The 19,044-nt window shown below is 41.3% G+C and overlaps 1 protein-coding gene across 1 annotated transcript in view; it reads left to right on the top strand.

The window, feature by feature from the left end:
• GLRX3 (glutaredoxin 3) overlaps window positions 1-19,044 on the top strand; it is a 31,308-nt gene that overhangs the window by 2,239 nt on the left and 10,025 nt on the right. The window contains exons 2-6 of the mRNA XM_043475721.1: window positions 3,134-3,242; window positions 11,423-11,497; window positions 12,195-12,396; window positions 17,266-17,438; window positions 17,899-17,960. Of these exons, the coding sequence (XP_043331656.1) occupies window positions 3,134-3,242; window positions 11,423-11,497; window positions 12,195-12,396; window positions 17,266-17,438; window positions 17,899-17,960 (621 nt within the window). The remainder of the gene's footprint in view (window positions 1-3,133; window positions 3,243-11,422; window positions 11,498-12,194; window positions 12,397-17,265; window positions 17,439-17,898; window positions 17,961-19,044) is intronic.

Raw genomic sequence — 19,044 nt, 5'->3', positions numbered from 1 at the left:
TGAGAATAGCGTGGATAATTTAAAATAACATTAATGTAATTCTTTAATGTTTTTAAAGGGCTTACATATTTTTGTTTGATCTTCCCAACCTCCCAGGGTATTATTGCTGTTTCACAGATGTGGAAGTTAGGTTAAATTACTCTTCAAAGCCACATTAGTAGTGATGGAATTTAAGTTGTATATGTGTACTTTTTCTTTTTTACATACGTTGGCACATACTGTTAAAAAGTTTTGTAACCTATTTTAATTTTTTTAAAATGTACTCTTTGTAAGCATTTTCCTGTTATTAATTGTTCTTTGAGATATGATTTTTAATGACTTTATAATATTTTATGATCACTAAGAAAACTATATTGTTGACCAATAGCCCTTTACAGTTACTTGCTATGTAGAATACTGGGGAAGTATTCATATACATACATCTTTGTCTCTTTAATGACTTCTGTAGGATAGATTCTTGACAAGAAATTTCTGAAAGTTTCCAATTGAACTTTTACCAGTGGGATATGAAAGTGTTGTCTCACTTTATCTTTTTAATCATTGAATATTATGATTTTAAAAATCATTTTTCAGTTTGGTAAGAAGTGGTAATGTCCAGCTGCATGCGTGAGAGGAAGAGGAAGCAGTAATTGGTGAAGTATCAATACTTCCTCCATAGTCTCTGGCCATGCGCCAGTGCTCCTCTGAGTTCTAGGTACAGTGGGGGCCCATGGAGTGGGGGCCTTACCCTGTGTTCCTCTCCTGCCTTAGGTGGCTCTTCCTTCGGAGCCTCCTGCTTTCTGTGTCCCAGGCAGCTGTCCCTTCTTCTTTGGTCCTGTCTGTGACCCTTGTCCTCCATTTTCCTTTGTTTCAGCACAAGACCTTGCTTCCTACCTGAGAAAATAGGACTTCAGTAGCCTCATCAGACTGCTTCTTCTACATGCCCCTCCCCCAACACAACAGATTTACTTGTAGCTTTTCCCACTCTAGGGACTTCCTGGTGGCTCAGACGGTAAAGAATCCACCTGCAATGCAGGAGACCTGGGTTCGGGTTCGATTCCTGGGTCAGGAATATCCCCTGGAGAAGGGAATGGCAACTCACTCCAGTACTCTTGCCTGGAGAATCACGTGGACAGAGGAGCCTGAGAGGCTACAGTCCATGGAGTTGCAAAGAATTGGGCACGACTGAGCAACTAACACTTTTTTTCACTTTACCCATTCTTGATTCCTTTGCTCCTGACCCAGAGGAAACTGTCCTCTTCTCAAGGTGAATTCTTCTCTGCTCTAGATTTCCCTGTCCTGCCACCTTGAATCTCATGTCTTTAGCCTCTCCCTCTCATTTGCACTGTCCCCTCACAAAATAAACTATGAAGATTTTCTTGCACTGAAAAAAACCCATCCCTTGATCTGTCTGGATCCTTGCTCTCTCTTTGTTAACAGCCCAGTCACTTACCTAGTAGGTTCCTAGCAGTTTACTTCCTCATCCTCAGCTCAGTGGTCCACACATTGCTTCTCTCACCTGCTGAAATGACTCCCCACTGCTGATTACTTTTTTTGCTCCGTTTGATGGTTGTCCCCCTCCCTTCCTGACTCCTGTGAGACCCCTGAACCTTCTCTGGTCTACTGCCAGACTCCTTTCCCTCTGTCTCTCTTGACTTGGTGTTGACGAGCCCCAGAGGCTCTGCCCTTGGCCCCTTTATTCTCCGGCGTGGATGAGTGTGGTGCCCACTATCTCTTGATTCGCAGATCTGCGGATTAAGCGTGGCCTTCTTTCCTGAGCTCGACTGTCACTAACAGCCCACTGACTTCCTTTCCTCTCAGGTTGCCAGCTTCTGGACTGTGATTCGTGGTGAGTGCCACCACTACCTAAGTCACTAAGCCAGAAACTTGGAGGTACCAAGCCCCTTCTTTTCTCAGCTGTATTGTTTTAATGGTTTAACAGTTGATTACTTTTTTTCTTGCCCAGGTTTAATTGTCCTTGTTTTTTTCCTCCTTGTAACATATTTTTCAATGTGTTTTCTTGAGTTTTCAGATTTTTTGTAGGTGAAAGTGAAAGTCGCTTAGTCGTGTCCTACTCTTTGTGACCCCATGAACTGTATAGTCCATGGAATTCTCCAGGCCAGAATACTGGAGTAGGTAGCCTTTTCCTTCTCCAGGGGATCTCCCCAACCCAGGAATCGAACCCCAGTCTCCTGCATTGCAGGTGGATTCTTTACCAACTGAGCTGTGAGGGAAGCCTTTTTGTAGTTGAGAGAGCGTGTATTTGAATTTGGGCTTCCCAGGTGGCGCTGGTGGTAAAGAACCCCCCTGCCAGTGCAGGAGCCCTAAGAGGCTCAGGTTCGTCCTTGAGTCGGGGAGGTCACGGCGCCCACTCCAGTCTTCTTGCCTGGAGAGTCCCGTGGATGGAGGAGCCTGGCGGGCTCCAGTCCGTGGGGTCCAGACTTGCATACGACTGAAGCAGCTGTTTGAATTTAGAGCTTTGTAAAAGTGAAGGGTTTTCAGTTGAGTATGAGGTTAGACTTAAAGGTATCTTTGCCAACATAATTTTATATGAAAATAGTTAATAGATACATACTGAGATTTCTAAGGATTTTATCAGCAGTTTATTAGTCCACTATTCTGTCTGTTCATACTGTCAATTTTTAGAAAATACTTTGTAGGATAATATAAGAAAGTTTGTCTGTAAAAAGCGGTTCTGTTTTTTTCCTTGTTTTCTGCTTATATATTTCATTTGCTACATTTTATTCCTATTCCTATGATCACTTTATTACAATACCATGTTTAAAAATACTAACATTAATAGTAATGCATATACAGTCATGTTTCACAAACATTATGTCCTGACTGCAGAAATCTAGTTTCTGCAGGGTCTCAAAATAGAGTTAATTTACATGGCTAGTAGTTGAGGTGGGTGAATGTTCAGAACCACTTCATGTGAGCTACATATTGACTCAAAAAATATCATTAATTTGAAAATTCATCCGAAAGAAGACCTTGAAATCATATTTCAGCCTGTGTTTAATATAAGATTCTAGCAGTACAAAAACAATTAAGGCAGTCCTTGAAAGGTTTCTTGGTAATAAAATTTAATCTATCACTATTCGCTTATTTCTAAAGCTACTGTTTTTAAAAGCTGCGTTTTTCGGATTTACAGGTCCCTTCTTGTGGTCCATTTTTGGGCACCATGGGCTCCGCAGTGTGCTCAGATGAACGATGTGATGGCAGAACTCGCCAAAGAGCACCCACAAGTCTCGTTTGTGAAGGTACTGCGTTTTCAGTGTCTTGTCTTAGGAATTTAATTCTGATTTTTGGGTTAGACTACATTTTATTGACATAGAAAGGAGTGGTGGTGTGGGATTCCTCATATTCATAGGTAGTGTTGGGATCTGTTATTTTCACAGTAGATTATTCTTAAACATCTTAAAATGGTTTTATATTTTTCAAGCAAGGAGTGGTGTAAAACTCACCACACTTTCCTGAATACATGCTTGGGTGGGAGGACAGGATGGGCAGTCAGGAGAGGGTTTACGTCGGCACTGGCAGGCGAGATCACTCATTGTGGTTAATTGTGGTTTTATACAGTAGAGATGTTAACAAGACTTGCTTCATTGAAAAGCTAAGTGGGACATGGAAAGTGATTCAAGAAAGGGTGTGTGAGGGCTACAGGGAACGGGAGTAGGGAGAGCTTGCTGCCAGGGGCCGGGTAAATGCAGGCCTGCAGGGAAACCAGAGTCTCTCTGTCGCATTGGGGAAGCAGAGGGAGAAGGAAGCCAGCCTCTCCCTGGCTGCCTTTGTTTTCGCTCACTTTGCGTGTGGCCTTCTTTGTCCTTGCTCTGGTGCTCCAGGCTCCTCATTCCTGGTGTCTGTCTCGGCTAGGCAGGACTAGGAGAGTGAGAGTTACAAAGGACAAGCTCGCTTGGTTTTAGCACATTTAATGTATCAGTCAGGACTTGTTGAGGCAACATGGCCAACATGTGAGTTGAGTGTTTTAGAAACGAACTTTTGGGAAGGGAGGCATACCCTGTATTCAGAAGCTGAATCTGTAGGATTTAAGAAAGCAGACAAAACCCCAAAGCCTTACTTTTTAAAAAAATAACTAGAGGATGTGTTGGCAAGCATATGGAGTTAAAAGTGATTATCAACTGTATTTGTCTGTGTGCCACTTTTTATGTAAACTGAAGACCCAGAATTCTGACACATTAATTTATTTGTATAGTGGCTGATACACTTTTCAGACAGTTTCTGTTTAAATATGTGTCCTTTGAACAGGTATTGATTGCACATAGATGGTTCAAAATCAAAACAGTGTAGGAAGAAGTCCATTGAGAAGGCCCAGCCTACTCCTTCCCACCAGCCCTGCCGTCCCATCCCATAAGTAACACTTGTATTAATTTTGTATGAATCCTTGCCGTGTTTCCTTATGCAGATAGAGCACGTAGAATAGTTAGCTTTTTAAAATTTAAGGACTTATTTAAAATTCCAATGAAATGTGTAATGTAACCTTAGAATACAACCTTAAAATGTCCAATATAAATAATAGAAGCGGACATTAAAACTGCATGTTTGGTCAGTGATAAAAGATAACGATTACAAGTGAAATAAATGATTAAACATTTCAATCGTAAGATTAATCAAGACAATGGTAATTGTTGTAAGTCTGCTTTTCTGTGTATCATGTTACTGGTTCAGGTAACACATTGTTCTTAGCTGCCATTTGAATGATTTATTTAAAGTGACTATAGGATTACTTCTCACATCAGTACTGGACTTGGCAGTGAGATTTTAAGTTGTTCAAGTGCTTAAGTGTCTCGGCAAGCCAAGGGTTGGGAGCCCTCATCTGTTGGGGATACCTGACCCTGACTGCACCTGCTGTTCAGAGAGGGTGACAGGTTTACGTGGGTAGTTTGCTCAGGTGTTAGTTTCTGGGAAGTCACTCTGTGGCATAGTTTTTCTTTTCTTAGACATCTTCAGAGGCAAAGATGATTTGCATGTAGGTAGGTGATTTAAAGGTCACAGTGCTGAGCAGTAGCCAGCCCAGGAGAGGTGAGGTCCCTGAAGAGGGGTGCTGGCATTTCCCAGAGGAGGGGCATGTGGTTCAACTAAACACAGCTTTCTCAGTGAGAGCTCTGTGACTCTTCCAGTCTATAGAATCGACATTTTCTAACTCTCTGTTTCTTATGATTTGATTTCTTGGTGTTTTTTTTTTTTTTTTTTTTTTAACAACTGCTGTTGTTTGGCAGTTTTGACTTGAGGTATAGAGATTAGTTCATTCTATGACTTACATTTACAGAATCATTGCATAGGACGATCTTAAACACTGTGTTTTAATACTTTGATTCTAAAGTTTTGTGATCAATTCCTTATTTTGTAGAAGATGGTAAAATAACATCTGAGAAAAACCTAGAATACATTTTTTTTTTTTTAATCCAGTTGTTTGTGCCCATTGGAATAGGTTGCTGAAAGGCAAGGTTTTCACTTCCTGCGTTTGAATCCCCTCACTTCCTGGACAGATGATACAGTGATAAAGGACGTGTTCGCCTTCCTGGTGCCACGTGTAGGCCGCCTGCCATGTGTGTCCACCTGTGTTGGCTGCCACGTCCCATCAGGTCCTGGGGCTGGGCTTTTCCCTGACCTTCTCACACCTCCAAGGGCTCGGAGGAGATAGTGAAGTATTTCTGTTTCTTGAAGTCTCACAGAAACCTTACATTTATTCAGAATAAGATTAAATAGCTAATTAAAATGTCAAGTGTCTTTGCATTTTAAATTATGTAAAGTCAGTTTGTTAGTACTTTAACTACAATGGGAATACACATTTATCATTAAATCAAATTGTTTGGTCAGTAGACTATTTCAAGATACAGTGTCTGGTGGTGGCGTGGGAAAGAGGAAGAATAGTTTTGGGTGGTGAAATTGGGGCCACTGGTCAAATTCATGGTTCAAATCAAAGCCATTTAAAAAAAAATAGGAGTGGCAATTTATTTTTAAATTCTTACATTTGATATTATCATGACTTTTGCTTTTTAAGTAAAGATTGTATTTAAAGTGTACAACGTGATGATTTAAATCAAATCCATTTTGTGTGATGTCTTTTTTGTGTACCTCCGTGACTTTTTTTTCCCTTTCCTCTTTTTCTGAACTTAGTCTGTTCCATTGGTTGGACTGTCAGGGAGTCTCTTGTCTTTTCATTGGCTCTGTTGTTTCATTCCTATTTGGTTGACTTCTTGACTAGGTGGTGAGACACTTGAGGTCAGGACCTTTACCGTACCGTGTTTGTTTTGTTTGTTTTAAATTGCTTTTCTTCGTGCAGGTGGCTCCCACCTCACGTGCCAGCCCTTTCTCCTCTTTATTCCCTCCCCCAAATTCTAGCTTAGTCCTATTAGACTCTGATACTCAATTTACCGTATACTGCACTTTGGTATAAAAAATTTATTCTTGAAGTCAGACTTAGCAACCAGCTGGTTGGTGAGATTTTGTATTAATGTATTTAATTTACTATTAATCTTGTTTGTATGGTAGCTGCTGTTCTTGCATTTTATGCACATTGTATTTTCAGATATGAAATCGGGTACAGAAGGAATTATATACTTAAATTTTTTTTTTTTATTCCTTAAAAAGTAGGAATCTATAGTTTGATATTTTCTTAAATGTGCAACCATCTTAAAGACCAGCTTACACTGTAATTTCTAAAGGTTTGTACAGTTAGTATAGATAATTTCTGTAGCTTACACTGTTTAAATTCTAAATAATCTGTATGATTAGTGAGTGTAAGCAGAAAATGTAGGGCAGTCTCCAGAAGGGTGCCAACTAGCTGTGTAACTAGGTTTTGGCTAACTGGCTGTATAACTGCTATCAGCATCGGCTAACTGGTATCAGCTGATAACTGGTATTAGCTGACTATCTGAACTTGTTTTTTTTGTGTGTCAGAATATTGATCAGTTTATTTGGTGTCTTACAGAGCATATGTAGGATTCCATTTTTTAGGAACTGTAAAAACGTGTCTCAGATAATTCTAGTAGGATGGTTAAATCTTAAAAATAACATAGTTTACTAGCTGTTACTGGGTAAAGTTTGGCAAAGTGTTATAAAAAGTTATTAGAAATGTTCATTTAAATACTGTTTTGAAATTTATATTTGACTTTCTGACAAACAAAGAATTTGACTTTGAAAGATTCACCTTTTATAGCACGTCACAGAGTAGAAAGAAGCCCTGTATGAGGTATAACAGAGTGTCCCAGAATGTCAGGTGCTTTTGTTTGCTTGTTTGTTTTTTTGAAGTCTAGTTGATTTACGTTGAAATGTCGTTTTCTCATCCTTGCCTTTACCTTGGAGCCTCACTGCTGCCACTGGCAAGTAGTCACTTGTGTTTTTGGCTTAGGAATAGTGACTACTGTTTGTTCAGAATTCTGTTTCTTGAACACTTAATTATATGCCACACAGGATGCTAGTTATTGGGAATACAGGACAGTAAGGGTATAGACAGTAGATGGGTAACACAGAACCAAGGTAATTTCAGGTGGCATGGTGTTCAACAAAAGGAATAAACAGGCAGGCTGTGAAGAGCAGGTCTTGGGTAGGCGGGGTGCTTTTATGTAGGTTGTGCTGAAAGGGTGTGTCTACCAAGTGAAAGTTAAAAAACGCAAAGATCAGTCACTGGAAGAGCTGGCAGAGAGCCTTTAGGTAGAGGCTTAGCAGGTACAGACCTTAAGAGCAGTGGGCGGCCAGCGGGGCTGGAGAAGAGGGAAGGGGTCGAGGCCCTGACCGGAAGCTGCAGAGGCAGGGAGGGCCACGTGGCCTTGTGGGCTGTGGTCGAGTTTTGGTTTTATTGCAAGTTCAGTCTGATGCAGTCTGATTCCTAAGTCGATTACTGTGGCTGCCACATGGAGAATGGTTTGAAGTGGGTAAGGGGGCAGACTTGGAGCAGGCCTTCCAGTTAGGAGGCTGTTTGACTAGGCCAGGTGAGAGATTTCTCAGACGTTAGTGGGGAGATTGTTGAAATGCTGTCGTCACCTGTGTCGGCTTATAGTTTAGAGGGGGCACCCAGGAGACCTGTTGATGGATTGGATGTCAGGGTGGAGGAAATAGATCAGTCAAGGTTGTCTCCTTTTGATCTGAGCAGCTCGGTGGATTAAATGAGATCGGGGCTGCCCTGGGGAGGAACAGGTGCAGTGGGAAATATCTAGTGGGGATCTGTGGGCAGATGTCGAGTGTGTGGCTTGAGGTGAGAGGAGAGGTTTGTGCGGGGTAGAGGTTGGGTGGTGGTGCCATACTGGAGCCTTAGAGCCAGGGTGTTGCCTGAGACCACTCTAGGAAAAGGAGTGAGGTAAGAGAAGCAGGTGCAGAACCAAGGCCTGGGGTGTGCAGCAGTGTCGTGGTTGGCAGAGGTGAAGGAAGAAGCCAGACACTCAGTCCCGGAATTAGAGGAAGAGAAGACACGGAAGGCCAAGGGGCGGGGGTCCGAGAAGGCAGCTGTGGTCACGCCTGCTGGGTGAGACTGAAAGGCCAGTGAAATGAGCAGACAAGGAGGAACTGCTGGGTCTGGTGAGGTGCTAACAGGGCTGTGTAGAGTGGAGTGTGCCTGGAGCCAGACTGCCTCGCTCCCCTGCTCAACAGTGTAGTGACCTAGAAACCAGGTGTGATGACAGCACCTGCTGTGAGGATCCCTGCTGGGGCTCAGAGGGTGAAGAATCTGCCTGCAATGCAGAGGACCTGGGTTTGATCCTTGGGTTGCGAAGCTTTCCCTTGGAGAAAAGAGATTGGCTACCCACTCTAGTATTCTTGCCTGGAGAATTCCATGGACAGAGGAGCCTGGCAGGCTACACTCCGTAGGGTTGTAGAGAGTCAGACACGACTGAGCGACTAACACTCACTCGCACACTCACTGTGAGGATTAAATGAACCCAGTATGTGAACACACTCAGAATGTTGTCTGGCCTAGAATACACCATAGCTCTTAGCCATTACTATCACGGTGGTCTTTGGGGACCCCTGATATATCGAAGGAGATGATGGAGATTCCTTTCCTCTGGATTCATCCTGCTGTGGTAGTGCTCCCGTGCCCTCCTCCCCTCTCCACAGACACACAGCATCCTGGGTGGGAAGGGTCTGAGTTTGAGATTCACGGTGTAGGAAGCACGTGGTTCCCTCACGGCATTCTGGCTGGGAATCCATTCCGGACGTGTCCATGTCTGTTTGGTCCTGAAGTCATGTATAACCGTGTCTTTTAAATTTGCTGTTTCTTAGTTGTTGTGGTAGAAAAGGTAACCGAAGCATAATGAGAAAAGCACGGGGTTTGTCGTCAAACAGACATGGGTTTGTTTCTCAGCTCTGCTGCTAATTAACTGTGTCTGGAGTGACCTCTCTCCTGGCCCCTGTGGAGCTGAGATGATAACACGGCCCCTACTTTCCAGGTTGTGACAAGTCTGGTGTATAGCACAGAGCAGGCCTCCAAGGAAGGTAGCTCTTGTTGGCCATCTTTGGTCACTTCAGAATGCAGAAGAAAATTGAAATGAAAAGTTTTGAATATTTATGCATTTATCTTCTACTTTCATTGTTATAACTGTTATGTTGCTTTACATCCAACAGAAATATTTCCAAGGAGTTTTAGTGCTGTGAAGGTTTTCAGACTTCAGCTGCCCTTGCTATTCTGGGGAGCGGCTTTGCCTTTAATGGCCCTCCTGGTCTGGACTCAGGAGGATTTGCCTGTCACTGTTGCCTTTGTCTTATTAAGCTCCGTCTTCTGGGAGCTCATTTGAGGGGAGGCACGTGTAGTGATCCTCCTGGTTTCAGCAGGAATTTTGAGAGCATCATTTGCTTCCCAGAGAGTTGTCAGTAAGGGGCCCTACTGGAAACCAGCAGAAATACGAGAAGAGATCAGCTTTTAAAAGCATATAGGAATTTGATTTTATGAGTCAGGATGTGACTTGTTTTGTTCTGTTTAAGACTCTGTTATCTTGCTTCTACTTAGTAGCACCTGTTTTTTGATTTGTATTACTTTTCTGTTAGAATCCCGGAGTGCAAGCGATGGGGATCTTCACTGAGCCTGGCCCAGTGCCCAGAGTGTGGGGGTCCCTCACCAGATGTTAGTGCTGCCTCGGTCACCACCTTTCTGCTCTTCTTTGGTCTAGTGTGGAATTGTCTGAAAGAATATGGTACAGAAGTTCCTTAGACTTTAGAAAGAATGTCTTCTGAATAGCTGTCTCCAAATGCTTAACCTTCTCTTTGTTCTTTTTTTCAGTTTTATTGGACACTTGACATTGATTTTAAAATATATGTGGTTTCTCACATTAAAAATGAAAATAATTTAAAATATTGTTTCAGAAGGGTGTTCTAAAGAAAATAGAATTAAGGCGGTAAAAGAGCACCCAAGAATATATGAGATGGAAGACACAAGCCACAGACATAGGATAGCCTCCCCCTGTGTCATGGTCATTTTTATGGATAGAAACAATGGATTGGTTAAAGCTCTGGATAAAGAGAGTATTTTAAGCCCAGTGGAAATCTTTTACTCTTGGAAAAACACAGTGTATATATGTTTAAAACTCTTTAATAACATAATTTATCAATAAACTCTATTTCCTATAGGTATAATGTGGATACAGATTTTTATTGGTTTTAAAAGTTTATATTACATTGACAGTCCTGTGAGGGAAAAACACAATATATCTTGGTTTTTCTCAAAGTATATAAAGTCCACATAAAAAGCTTATAGTAATTGTATTCTCATTATTTAGAGAGCGTGTTACTAAATACGTTTAAATTTATGTGTCAAATATCACATCAGATCTTGTTGAAGGGCTTCAAGGAAATTTTCAAATAGAATGTGATCATCTTATTTAAAATGCATTCAAATGTATGAACAGACCCAGAAGCAAGTAACCTAGCAAGATATCCATCTGCTTAGGGTTCAGCAGCCTTTCAGGAGTTAAAAGTAAAATTTATCAGACATCAATAGTTTATTGAAGAAATACTCCTTTTTGCTTTATAATTTGCAGAAGGCTGCAACTGTCAGTCATGATGTACTGCCTCTTGAAATTAGTCAATAGAGCAAACAGCAAGAATTGCTGTGGGCAGAAAATAAGCACTGTAATCATGACATAACTGGGGTCAGTGATTTATGGATTTCAATATAGTAGTAGCTGCATATGATTGAAAATTTACTAGGTCACTAGTGCACCAAAAATTTTATTCACAGCCTCCAGGCATCTTTTGAAATGTGCAACAAAATAAAAACCTCTGAACCTGTTTTGACACCGCAGACTCAGTGGATGACATGCCAGCCCAGTGAGTCTCATTTAAATGTAAATGTGTCATAAACTTTTGTACTGTACTCTTTAAAACCGTCAACTACCTGAAGGGATAATGCATGTGAAAGTGATTTACATGTTGAAGTAGTTAAAAAGAAAAGACCTTTTTATAATCACGCTTAAATTCTTTTATTTTAAAGTTGGAAGCAGAAGCTGTTCCTGAAGTATCTGAAAAATATGAAATTAATTCTGTTCCCACCTTTCTGTTTTTCAAGGTAAGGATAAAGATGGGGGAGGAGACGCTTTGTCAGTACCGCGGGGCCGTCTGTGCCGGTTCCTCTACCCTTTCCCCTGATTGCTGAGCACGGGGTGTTCGCTTGCTCATCGCCTTCACTGTCTTGTAGTCTCATTACTTGCTTGCCCTGGGGGTCCTGGAAAAGTGACATGGTCTGTGGAGGTCCAGCCACCAGAGTGCATGACTGTAAACCCAAAATGTTTCTGGAGTTGGGTCAGAAGTTGGTTGGTTGGGAAATTGATTGGTTGGGGCATGTGCCTGGATATGATGAAACATCTGGCCGCTTCTGGTTTGATTAATGATTCTCTTAGGAAGTGGGTGCAAATCTGTGTTTCAGGGCACTCCTGGGTGTCACCATAGTTCCCCAGGTACCTCCTTTATACTTCATAACAGCTTGACCACAGTGGGGGTGGGGAGATCCTTTCTGACCTGGTTTGAGGAGTAGTGCTTCTTTCCCAGTGTTTGCAAAAAGGAAAAAGGAAACCAACTATTTATTTCGAAAATTGACATGTATAGCAGGCAGTTTGTAATCTGAGTTTTAAAAAATTTCTCCCGTGATAGTGTTGACCTCTTTAAATATTGGCTAGAGCTATGGACTTGTGCTTGTTATAATTTTGGAGCCTAAAATAAATGATGAAGGAATGTACACATACTCTAAATGACTTCTTTAACTTTAGAATTCTCAGAAAATCGACCGATTAGATGGTGCCCATGCCCCAGAGTTGACCAAAAAAGTTCAGCGACATGCGTCTAGCGGCTCCTTCTCACCAAGTGGTGGTGAGCACCCGAAGGAAGACCTCAGCCTGCGCCTGAAGAAGTTAACTCACGCTGCCCCCTGCATGCTGTTCATGAAGGGAACTCCTCAGGAGCCGCGCTGCGGTAAGGGGCTGCTGTGAGCCATGGCCTCACGGGGGTTGGGCTTGAGACCACGTGCTCTGTGCAGACTGTGCTGGACATCTTATATCGATGCTTGTGATCAGACACCCTTAGAAGAGCAGAAAGGTTGTAATTTCCAGTGGACTCTGTAGTTAGGTGATGAGAACTTGTTTGCAGTGTAGACTTGGAGAATGTTGGAACCAAAAGGCATCTTGGAAATCATCTAATTCAAAACCTTTGTTGTCTGCCTAATTCCCAGTGAAGGCGATTTGCTCAGCCACTGAGTAGCAGAGTTGGGGTTGAGTCCTGGCCACCATATTGCTGTCTCCATTAATAGGCTTTGGTCTGTTCAGCTAGTCTGGCTCTTAACACTTACCTTCTCTTTCTTGGCAGCCTCCTTTTATTCATATGGTTCAGATTCAGCAGTTCAGAAATGCACAGAATTACGGTAGTGTTCCAGTGTCCACCCGGTATGCTTTTGCCTTTCCTGTTGTCTCTCAGCGTCTGATGACACTGTTCACCCATTGCTGTCATTTCCAGTTCATTGCTTCTCGGGATTTAAAGATTCCTAATTCTGTGGCTTATAGTCACTCTTACTGTCTTACCTCAGATATGCATGGAGTTTTGTCCTTAAGTAAGTTTCAGAGTTATTTGACCCCTCTGGTATTGAATTTATGTTGTTTTCTTTTTACTGTGCCTCGCGCAACATTATTATGCAGCATAATTGAGCATTTAATGCCTTTTGATGATGCTGTTGAGAACCTAAGAGTGTTGGTTTCAACTACACAGGAGGGATTAGTTAAAGATAGGTGGCAGGGAAATTAAATGTGTTATCAATATCATTACTGCATGTCCAGTGTGACTTTGTAAATATAGCCAAACTTCCACTATAAAGTTAGTTGTAAGTTCTTCCCTATATAGTTAGCAAATTACATATTAAATTACGAAAAAGTCTAGTTTTAAATGTGAAGTTTCATGGTGAATTCTGTCTTAGTTAAAGAAATGGTTCCTTTCTTAGTTCTGCTTGAAAATTTTCTTTGCCAGCATTTACATTTTAGTTGCCTGCTGTTTATGTATGGAAAGGCTGACTCAGTCTGTGTGAGAGTTATCCAGAGAGAGCCGCAGACAGGTTCTGCGTGTTGGTTGTCTGTTTTTAATGGATGCTGCGCCTGGCCCGCCTCCCCCATCAGGCAGGAACACCGTTTCTGGCACGCTCTGTGCTGACCTCACAACAGCAGTCCCATCGGTCCTAGTCAGGACCTTCAGCAGGCCTGAACCATGCAGAACTGGCTCTAGGGCACGGAGGAACCTGCGTGACAGGTTAGACACAGGAGACCCACAGTGAAACCAGTGGGGTGTTATCTTCTTTGGGAACAGAGCAGTGATACTCTCTTAATCTCTTCTGAATGAAGAGATCACCTGGCAGGTAAAACTGGCAGGTGGTGAACCTGCAGCTGGGGAAGGTGGTCTGAATCGGCAGAGGGGAGGGGATGTCCTGGAAAGCTGCGCAGACCAGGTGCTGGCAAGCGGGTGCTTGTTGGCTGTGCCTGCCCTGATGCCTCGAGCTTCAAGTCGGCCACCGTCCTCGTGCCTTCAGTTCTTCCTTGGTAGTGTCAGAAGGTCGGAGTCAACCTTGGAGAGCCATCCAGATGCTGAATGATTATTCAAATAAAATAGAATTACACTTAGAAATAATCATTTTTCTGCTTACCATTTACTTTATTAGGCTGAATGTATGAGGTATTTCTAGCCATCTTTATATTAACCACCTGAGTGGCATTTAGAAGGCTGTCAAATAATGAGTTAGAATGAAAAAGAAGCTTTGAAACATGTCAGAGCAATATATTATTGCTCTATATTATACACTATAACATACACTATATTATATACATTTACATAATACTTAGGAGATATAAAAACAATTTTTAGATACATATGATAAACATAGTTTCATTCCTTATTATTTTTATATATATGTTATGTAGAATTTTTGTAACTACATTTTAGTAGGCTTTTCTGTTTCCCAGTATTTTGGTTTCTGTGACAGCATGTCTTTCTTCACATATAGTAAATAGATTATTTTGGAGTATTGGTATTCTTTACAAAAGCACCTAGTTAAGGCTTAATCGGGAGTCTTCTGCTGTGACTCTGCCCGGCTGCTCCTTCACTGATGCTGCTCTGACTGTTCGCCCTTGTCTGTGTGCACGGCTCCGTGCACTGTCTTTATCTTGAAATTGTCCTCTTACAGGAACGTACACAACTTTTACCCTCTTTCTTTCTGAGCTTGTTTAGTGGAAAATTGCTTTTGCTTTTCTGATGGTACGTTAGTGGTGAGGCCTAGGCAAACTCTTCTTTATAAGAGAACGGCCGTCAGTTCTCATGAACTCAGGTGGCTGGTGTTCCCACACTTTGCGCAGAGCTCGCTTGGAAGGCACTGCTGTTGTTGACACGCGTTACTCCCTTTGGACTCCCCGTGGGGGTAGAGCTACACTTGATTTTTGATTAGCGCGTCCGCACCTTGCTTTCAGTAAAACAGAAAAACATGAATGAATAACGCTTAAACTTTCTATCAAGGAAACCTTGAAAGCCGTTTCAGGGTCTGCCCTGGGATCTGCTTGGACTCAGCCCAGCCCCTGCACATTGCACATCTCTGTCTTCTCAACCTTAACTTTTGGGCTCTACCTGTAGCATGGTTAGTGTCTCAGGAGCCTGGCATGCTGATAGGGTCTCAGTCGTCAGAGGGTTAGACTTCCTTTTTCTGTGCTGCCCAGGAGGACAGGAAAGAAGGCTGTTGCTCTAGGATGATTTTCGAGGAGCACTGAGATGCATATCTTTTAAAACAGAATGATAAATCCTTGATCTTGCAGGTTAATTAAGTTTTCTGTGAGTTCTCATATCTGTTTCCTCTAATAGCGCTTTTAGTAAAGCAAAAGGTATTTGAACTACGGTACAGAAATTTCTCCTGCAGTGAGTCATCTAATTGGGTTTTACTTTTTAAATCAGACATGGAAACATTAAAGATTCCAAAGCATTCTTTAGGGCTTTATTGTTGTTAGATAGTGATGAAATGTGGTGGTTAGGCTCCTTATTCATGTCATCTGTCATGAGTGGAAATGATTGTGGAGAAAAATGGTGGTTCTATAACAGTTAAACATGGTTTTTCTACTTCTAAATATTTTTACTGCATTCATGCATTTTTCTTAAAAAAACAAGTGTGTAAATATTTTGTTATTAAAATAAAGCTTTCTATTTTATCCTTCAGCATAACATTTTCAGTCTGCCACTTTAACCCTTAAAAATGAAACACTACCAATCTCTCTAGTCTGCATGTAATTGCCTAAAGCAAAAATAAAGCTTTTTCTCAGTCAGTTACAGTAGAAATGAGTTAATATATTGGCAACAGAATAACCATTAGCAATCAGCCGTTAGCTGTTTACTAATGAACTCCCAGATGAATGAAAAAATTTCAGAATCAGTGTTTTACTTCAGGCTGTACATGAACTTAACACTTCAGTTGTAGGAAAAGCAACTTACATGCTATACAAATAAACACTGGTACTTCATCTCAGTGAATGGCAGATCTAAAAATGTCTGGAGCTCAGTAATAGATCCACGTTTTAATAGTAAAAGTGCTTTTGCATGACATCAGGTAAAGCCTATTCATGATTTGATTTTATTTAAAAATAATTGCAGATGCTATTACCTTCTAGGAATTAATCTGAAGAGTAGGTTATTTTCCAATGGATTACGACTGTGTTTGGAAAGAAGAATGATGGAATGTGAAAGAGTGGAGTACAGAGTGTTGAAAAACAATAAGGAAGAATAGCTTATAGGAAGAAAAATACCCTCTTTTCAGACAAGACTAAATAGGTTTATAAAAGACTGATATGCACACTCTTATTCTTCAGTAGTAATGTCATAATAAGAAAATGATGTCAAAAAAGTACAGAACAAAAATGTGTCACAAAAGTGTAATAAAATCATGGAACATAAGATTGTCACTACAGTGTGGTTAAAAAAAAAAAGAAATCACCTTACATGCTTTGGGGAATATAAATAGTTTTAGAAAAGAAACTGTCAAGTAACGACACTGGATGAGAAAGGATACTGTCAGTCTATTGACAGTTCATATACGGCAGTAGAGGAGATAGCTTTGAAATTCAATGTGCTATGTCATTTTAGACTAAAAGAGAACATATTGCTTTCTTGATTTTTAATTTATTCCATTTAGGGATGATGAAAATTGAGAACTATTGGAATGGATACATAGGAAGTAGTAAAAGGACAATAGAAACCATTCAGAATTGGGTTTCTGAGTATGGTCCACTAGTAGTGGAAAATAGCAGTTGTAGAGTTTTCTCTTCCACCTAGTGCTGATTCTCACAGATTCACAGAACAGCAGGGCCTGGGGGCGGGGGCACTGTCTGGGTGTCCAGGTCAGTCTCCCGACTGACAGCAAAGTGCAGGGAGGGGGAGGTGGCCTCCAGACCTGCACTGGGCCTCCGCTTGGTGAACGGAGCTGACTGCCTGGGCTTGAGGTCTGTGCTATTGGCTGGCACTGTTTCCCCTACTATGAAAATGTACCTAATATTGAAGAGGAACTTGGATAAAAAAACAAACTTTTTAAAAAAACCCACAGGTGCGTTAAAAAGTTACGCCATACCTGAACATATAGTGTGGTTCAAGGTCAGAGAAGGGGTTCTTGGCATTGGTTTCCTCCTTACACACTAGTCAGCCAAGCTGATTAAATTATTTGTAAAATAGAGGCAGATTGTCTGTGTTCGGTAGGTAGTGTACACTCTGAATTAACATAAAATTGTGTGTACGTGAGAGAGAGAAATAAATTTCTTTATTTTCTTTTTCTCTGTGCAGGTTTCAGCAAGCAGATGGTGGAAATTCTTAACAAACATAATATTCAGTTTAGCAGTTTTGATATCTTCTCAGATGAAGAAGTTCGTCAGGGCCTCAAAACCTATTCCAATTGGCCCACCTATCCCCAGCTCTATGTTTCTGGAGAGCTCATAGGAGGACTTGATATAATTAAGGTTAGAATTGAGAAGACCATTGTAAAGAATTTTCATGTTTATTGTTGTTTAGTCGCTAAGTTGTATCTGACTCTTGCAACCCCATGGACTGCAGCTCACCAGGCTTCTCTGTCCATGGGATTTTCTAGGCAAGAATACTGGAGTGGGTTGCAGTTTCTTCCTTCAGGGGATCTTACCGACTCTGGGATTGAACTTGTGTCTCTTGCATTGTCAGGCAGGTTCTTTACCACTGAGCCACCAGTTTGGTATTTTCATATTTAAGCATACTTTTATAAGTGCTGTATTAAATCAAAAGTATACATTTTTGTAGAATCTACATTTTTGAATCTGGAATAAATAAAATATTTCTGATTCACTCCCATGAATTCACTAATAGGTGATTCACTAATATTTTATATAATGGTATGCCCCAGGAGATTTGTTATAATAAATGTATAAATAAAATATGTGTTTATTTTAGGAGCTAGAAGCATCTAAAGAACTAGATACGATTTGCCCCAAAGCCCCCAAGTTAGAGGAAAGGTAAGTGTGTTTAAAGTTTCAGTCTGCTATTATTTAAAAAAAAAATTTTTGAGTTTTCATTTTTGTATTACTCTTTCTATGTAGAAATCAGAGGTTTGCTATTGTATGCCAAGGTCATAATTGTTACAGACTTAACCATGCAAACTTGGAAAGATCTCATTTGGACTAGAGAAAATTTTGCACCAATTTAATGATTATGTGGAGGATATTCTTGGTTTTTGTAGAAATGTCACTGTCACCATGAAATGACCAGATTTTAGCTCTCTGCAGTTTGGAGCTGGCCTCCAGTCTTGGTGTTAGGTTTCAGCTTTCTCGTGTATCCTGCGTGGTGGCCTCGGGCCGGCTGCTGTCTCCATCTTGGTAGAGCTCTGTGAGACGTGTTGAATGTGGAAGGCAGAGGCTGTGCATGGAGGTCGTGTGGAGACTCTGGGATTTCTCATTGCCGTTCTTAGGACCGTGGTAACTTAAAATTCAAGGACCTTTTGTTTGGAGCTGTAAAACTGCTGTCTTATGAAGGGTCTCAATCTGCTTTTAAAGATTCTATCTTATAGAAAGTTTGGACTTGGGTCTGTAGGATTTTAATTTTAATAAATGTTAATTGTAATAAATAGTTATAATAAATATTAATGTAGAGGATTAAAAAGCAATTTATTTTGAAATACAGCAGCATATCAACCATTCATAGTTGGCGCTTGAGTTTATAAGGTAAAACTTTCTCTCGTAATTTTCTTCTCATTTAACATTTTAAGATTTCCTGCAAGTGTTCACTTACCTGTTTTGGTTAGTACAGTGCTCCTCGTAGTTGGCGTGTGTGTCGAGCTGACCTAGAGGTGCCACGTGCTCTCAGATGGCGGGCACCCTCTGTGCCTTCCTGACAGGAAGGTGCAGCTGCATGCCCCTGTGGCACTCGGCCAGGGTTTGCTCTGTAGCCTGGGTGGCTCAAGGAGGGGCGTGGCCCCAGAAGACTGTCTCCAGACACACTTGTATTTTCTTAGTTTATTTTCCTCTGTGTTGAGTTCACCTTTGCTGTTTGTATCCCTGTTTTCATTAGACCACTCTTTCCTAATGTGCTGTGTTCAGGCAC

This window comes from Cervus canadensis, chromosome 8 (genome assembly GCF_019320065.1).
Source record: "Cervus canadensis isolate Bull #8, Minnesota chromosome 8, ASM1932006v1, whole genome shotgun sequence".
Lineage (NCBI taxonomy): Eukaryota > Metazoa > Chordata > Mammalia > Artiodactyla > Cervidae > Cervus > Cervus canadensis.
Note: the sequence above shows the minus strand (reverse complement) of the source record. Positions and strands in the feature narration are given on the sequence as shown.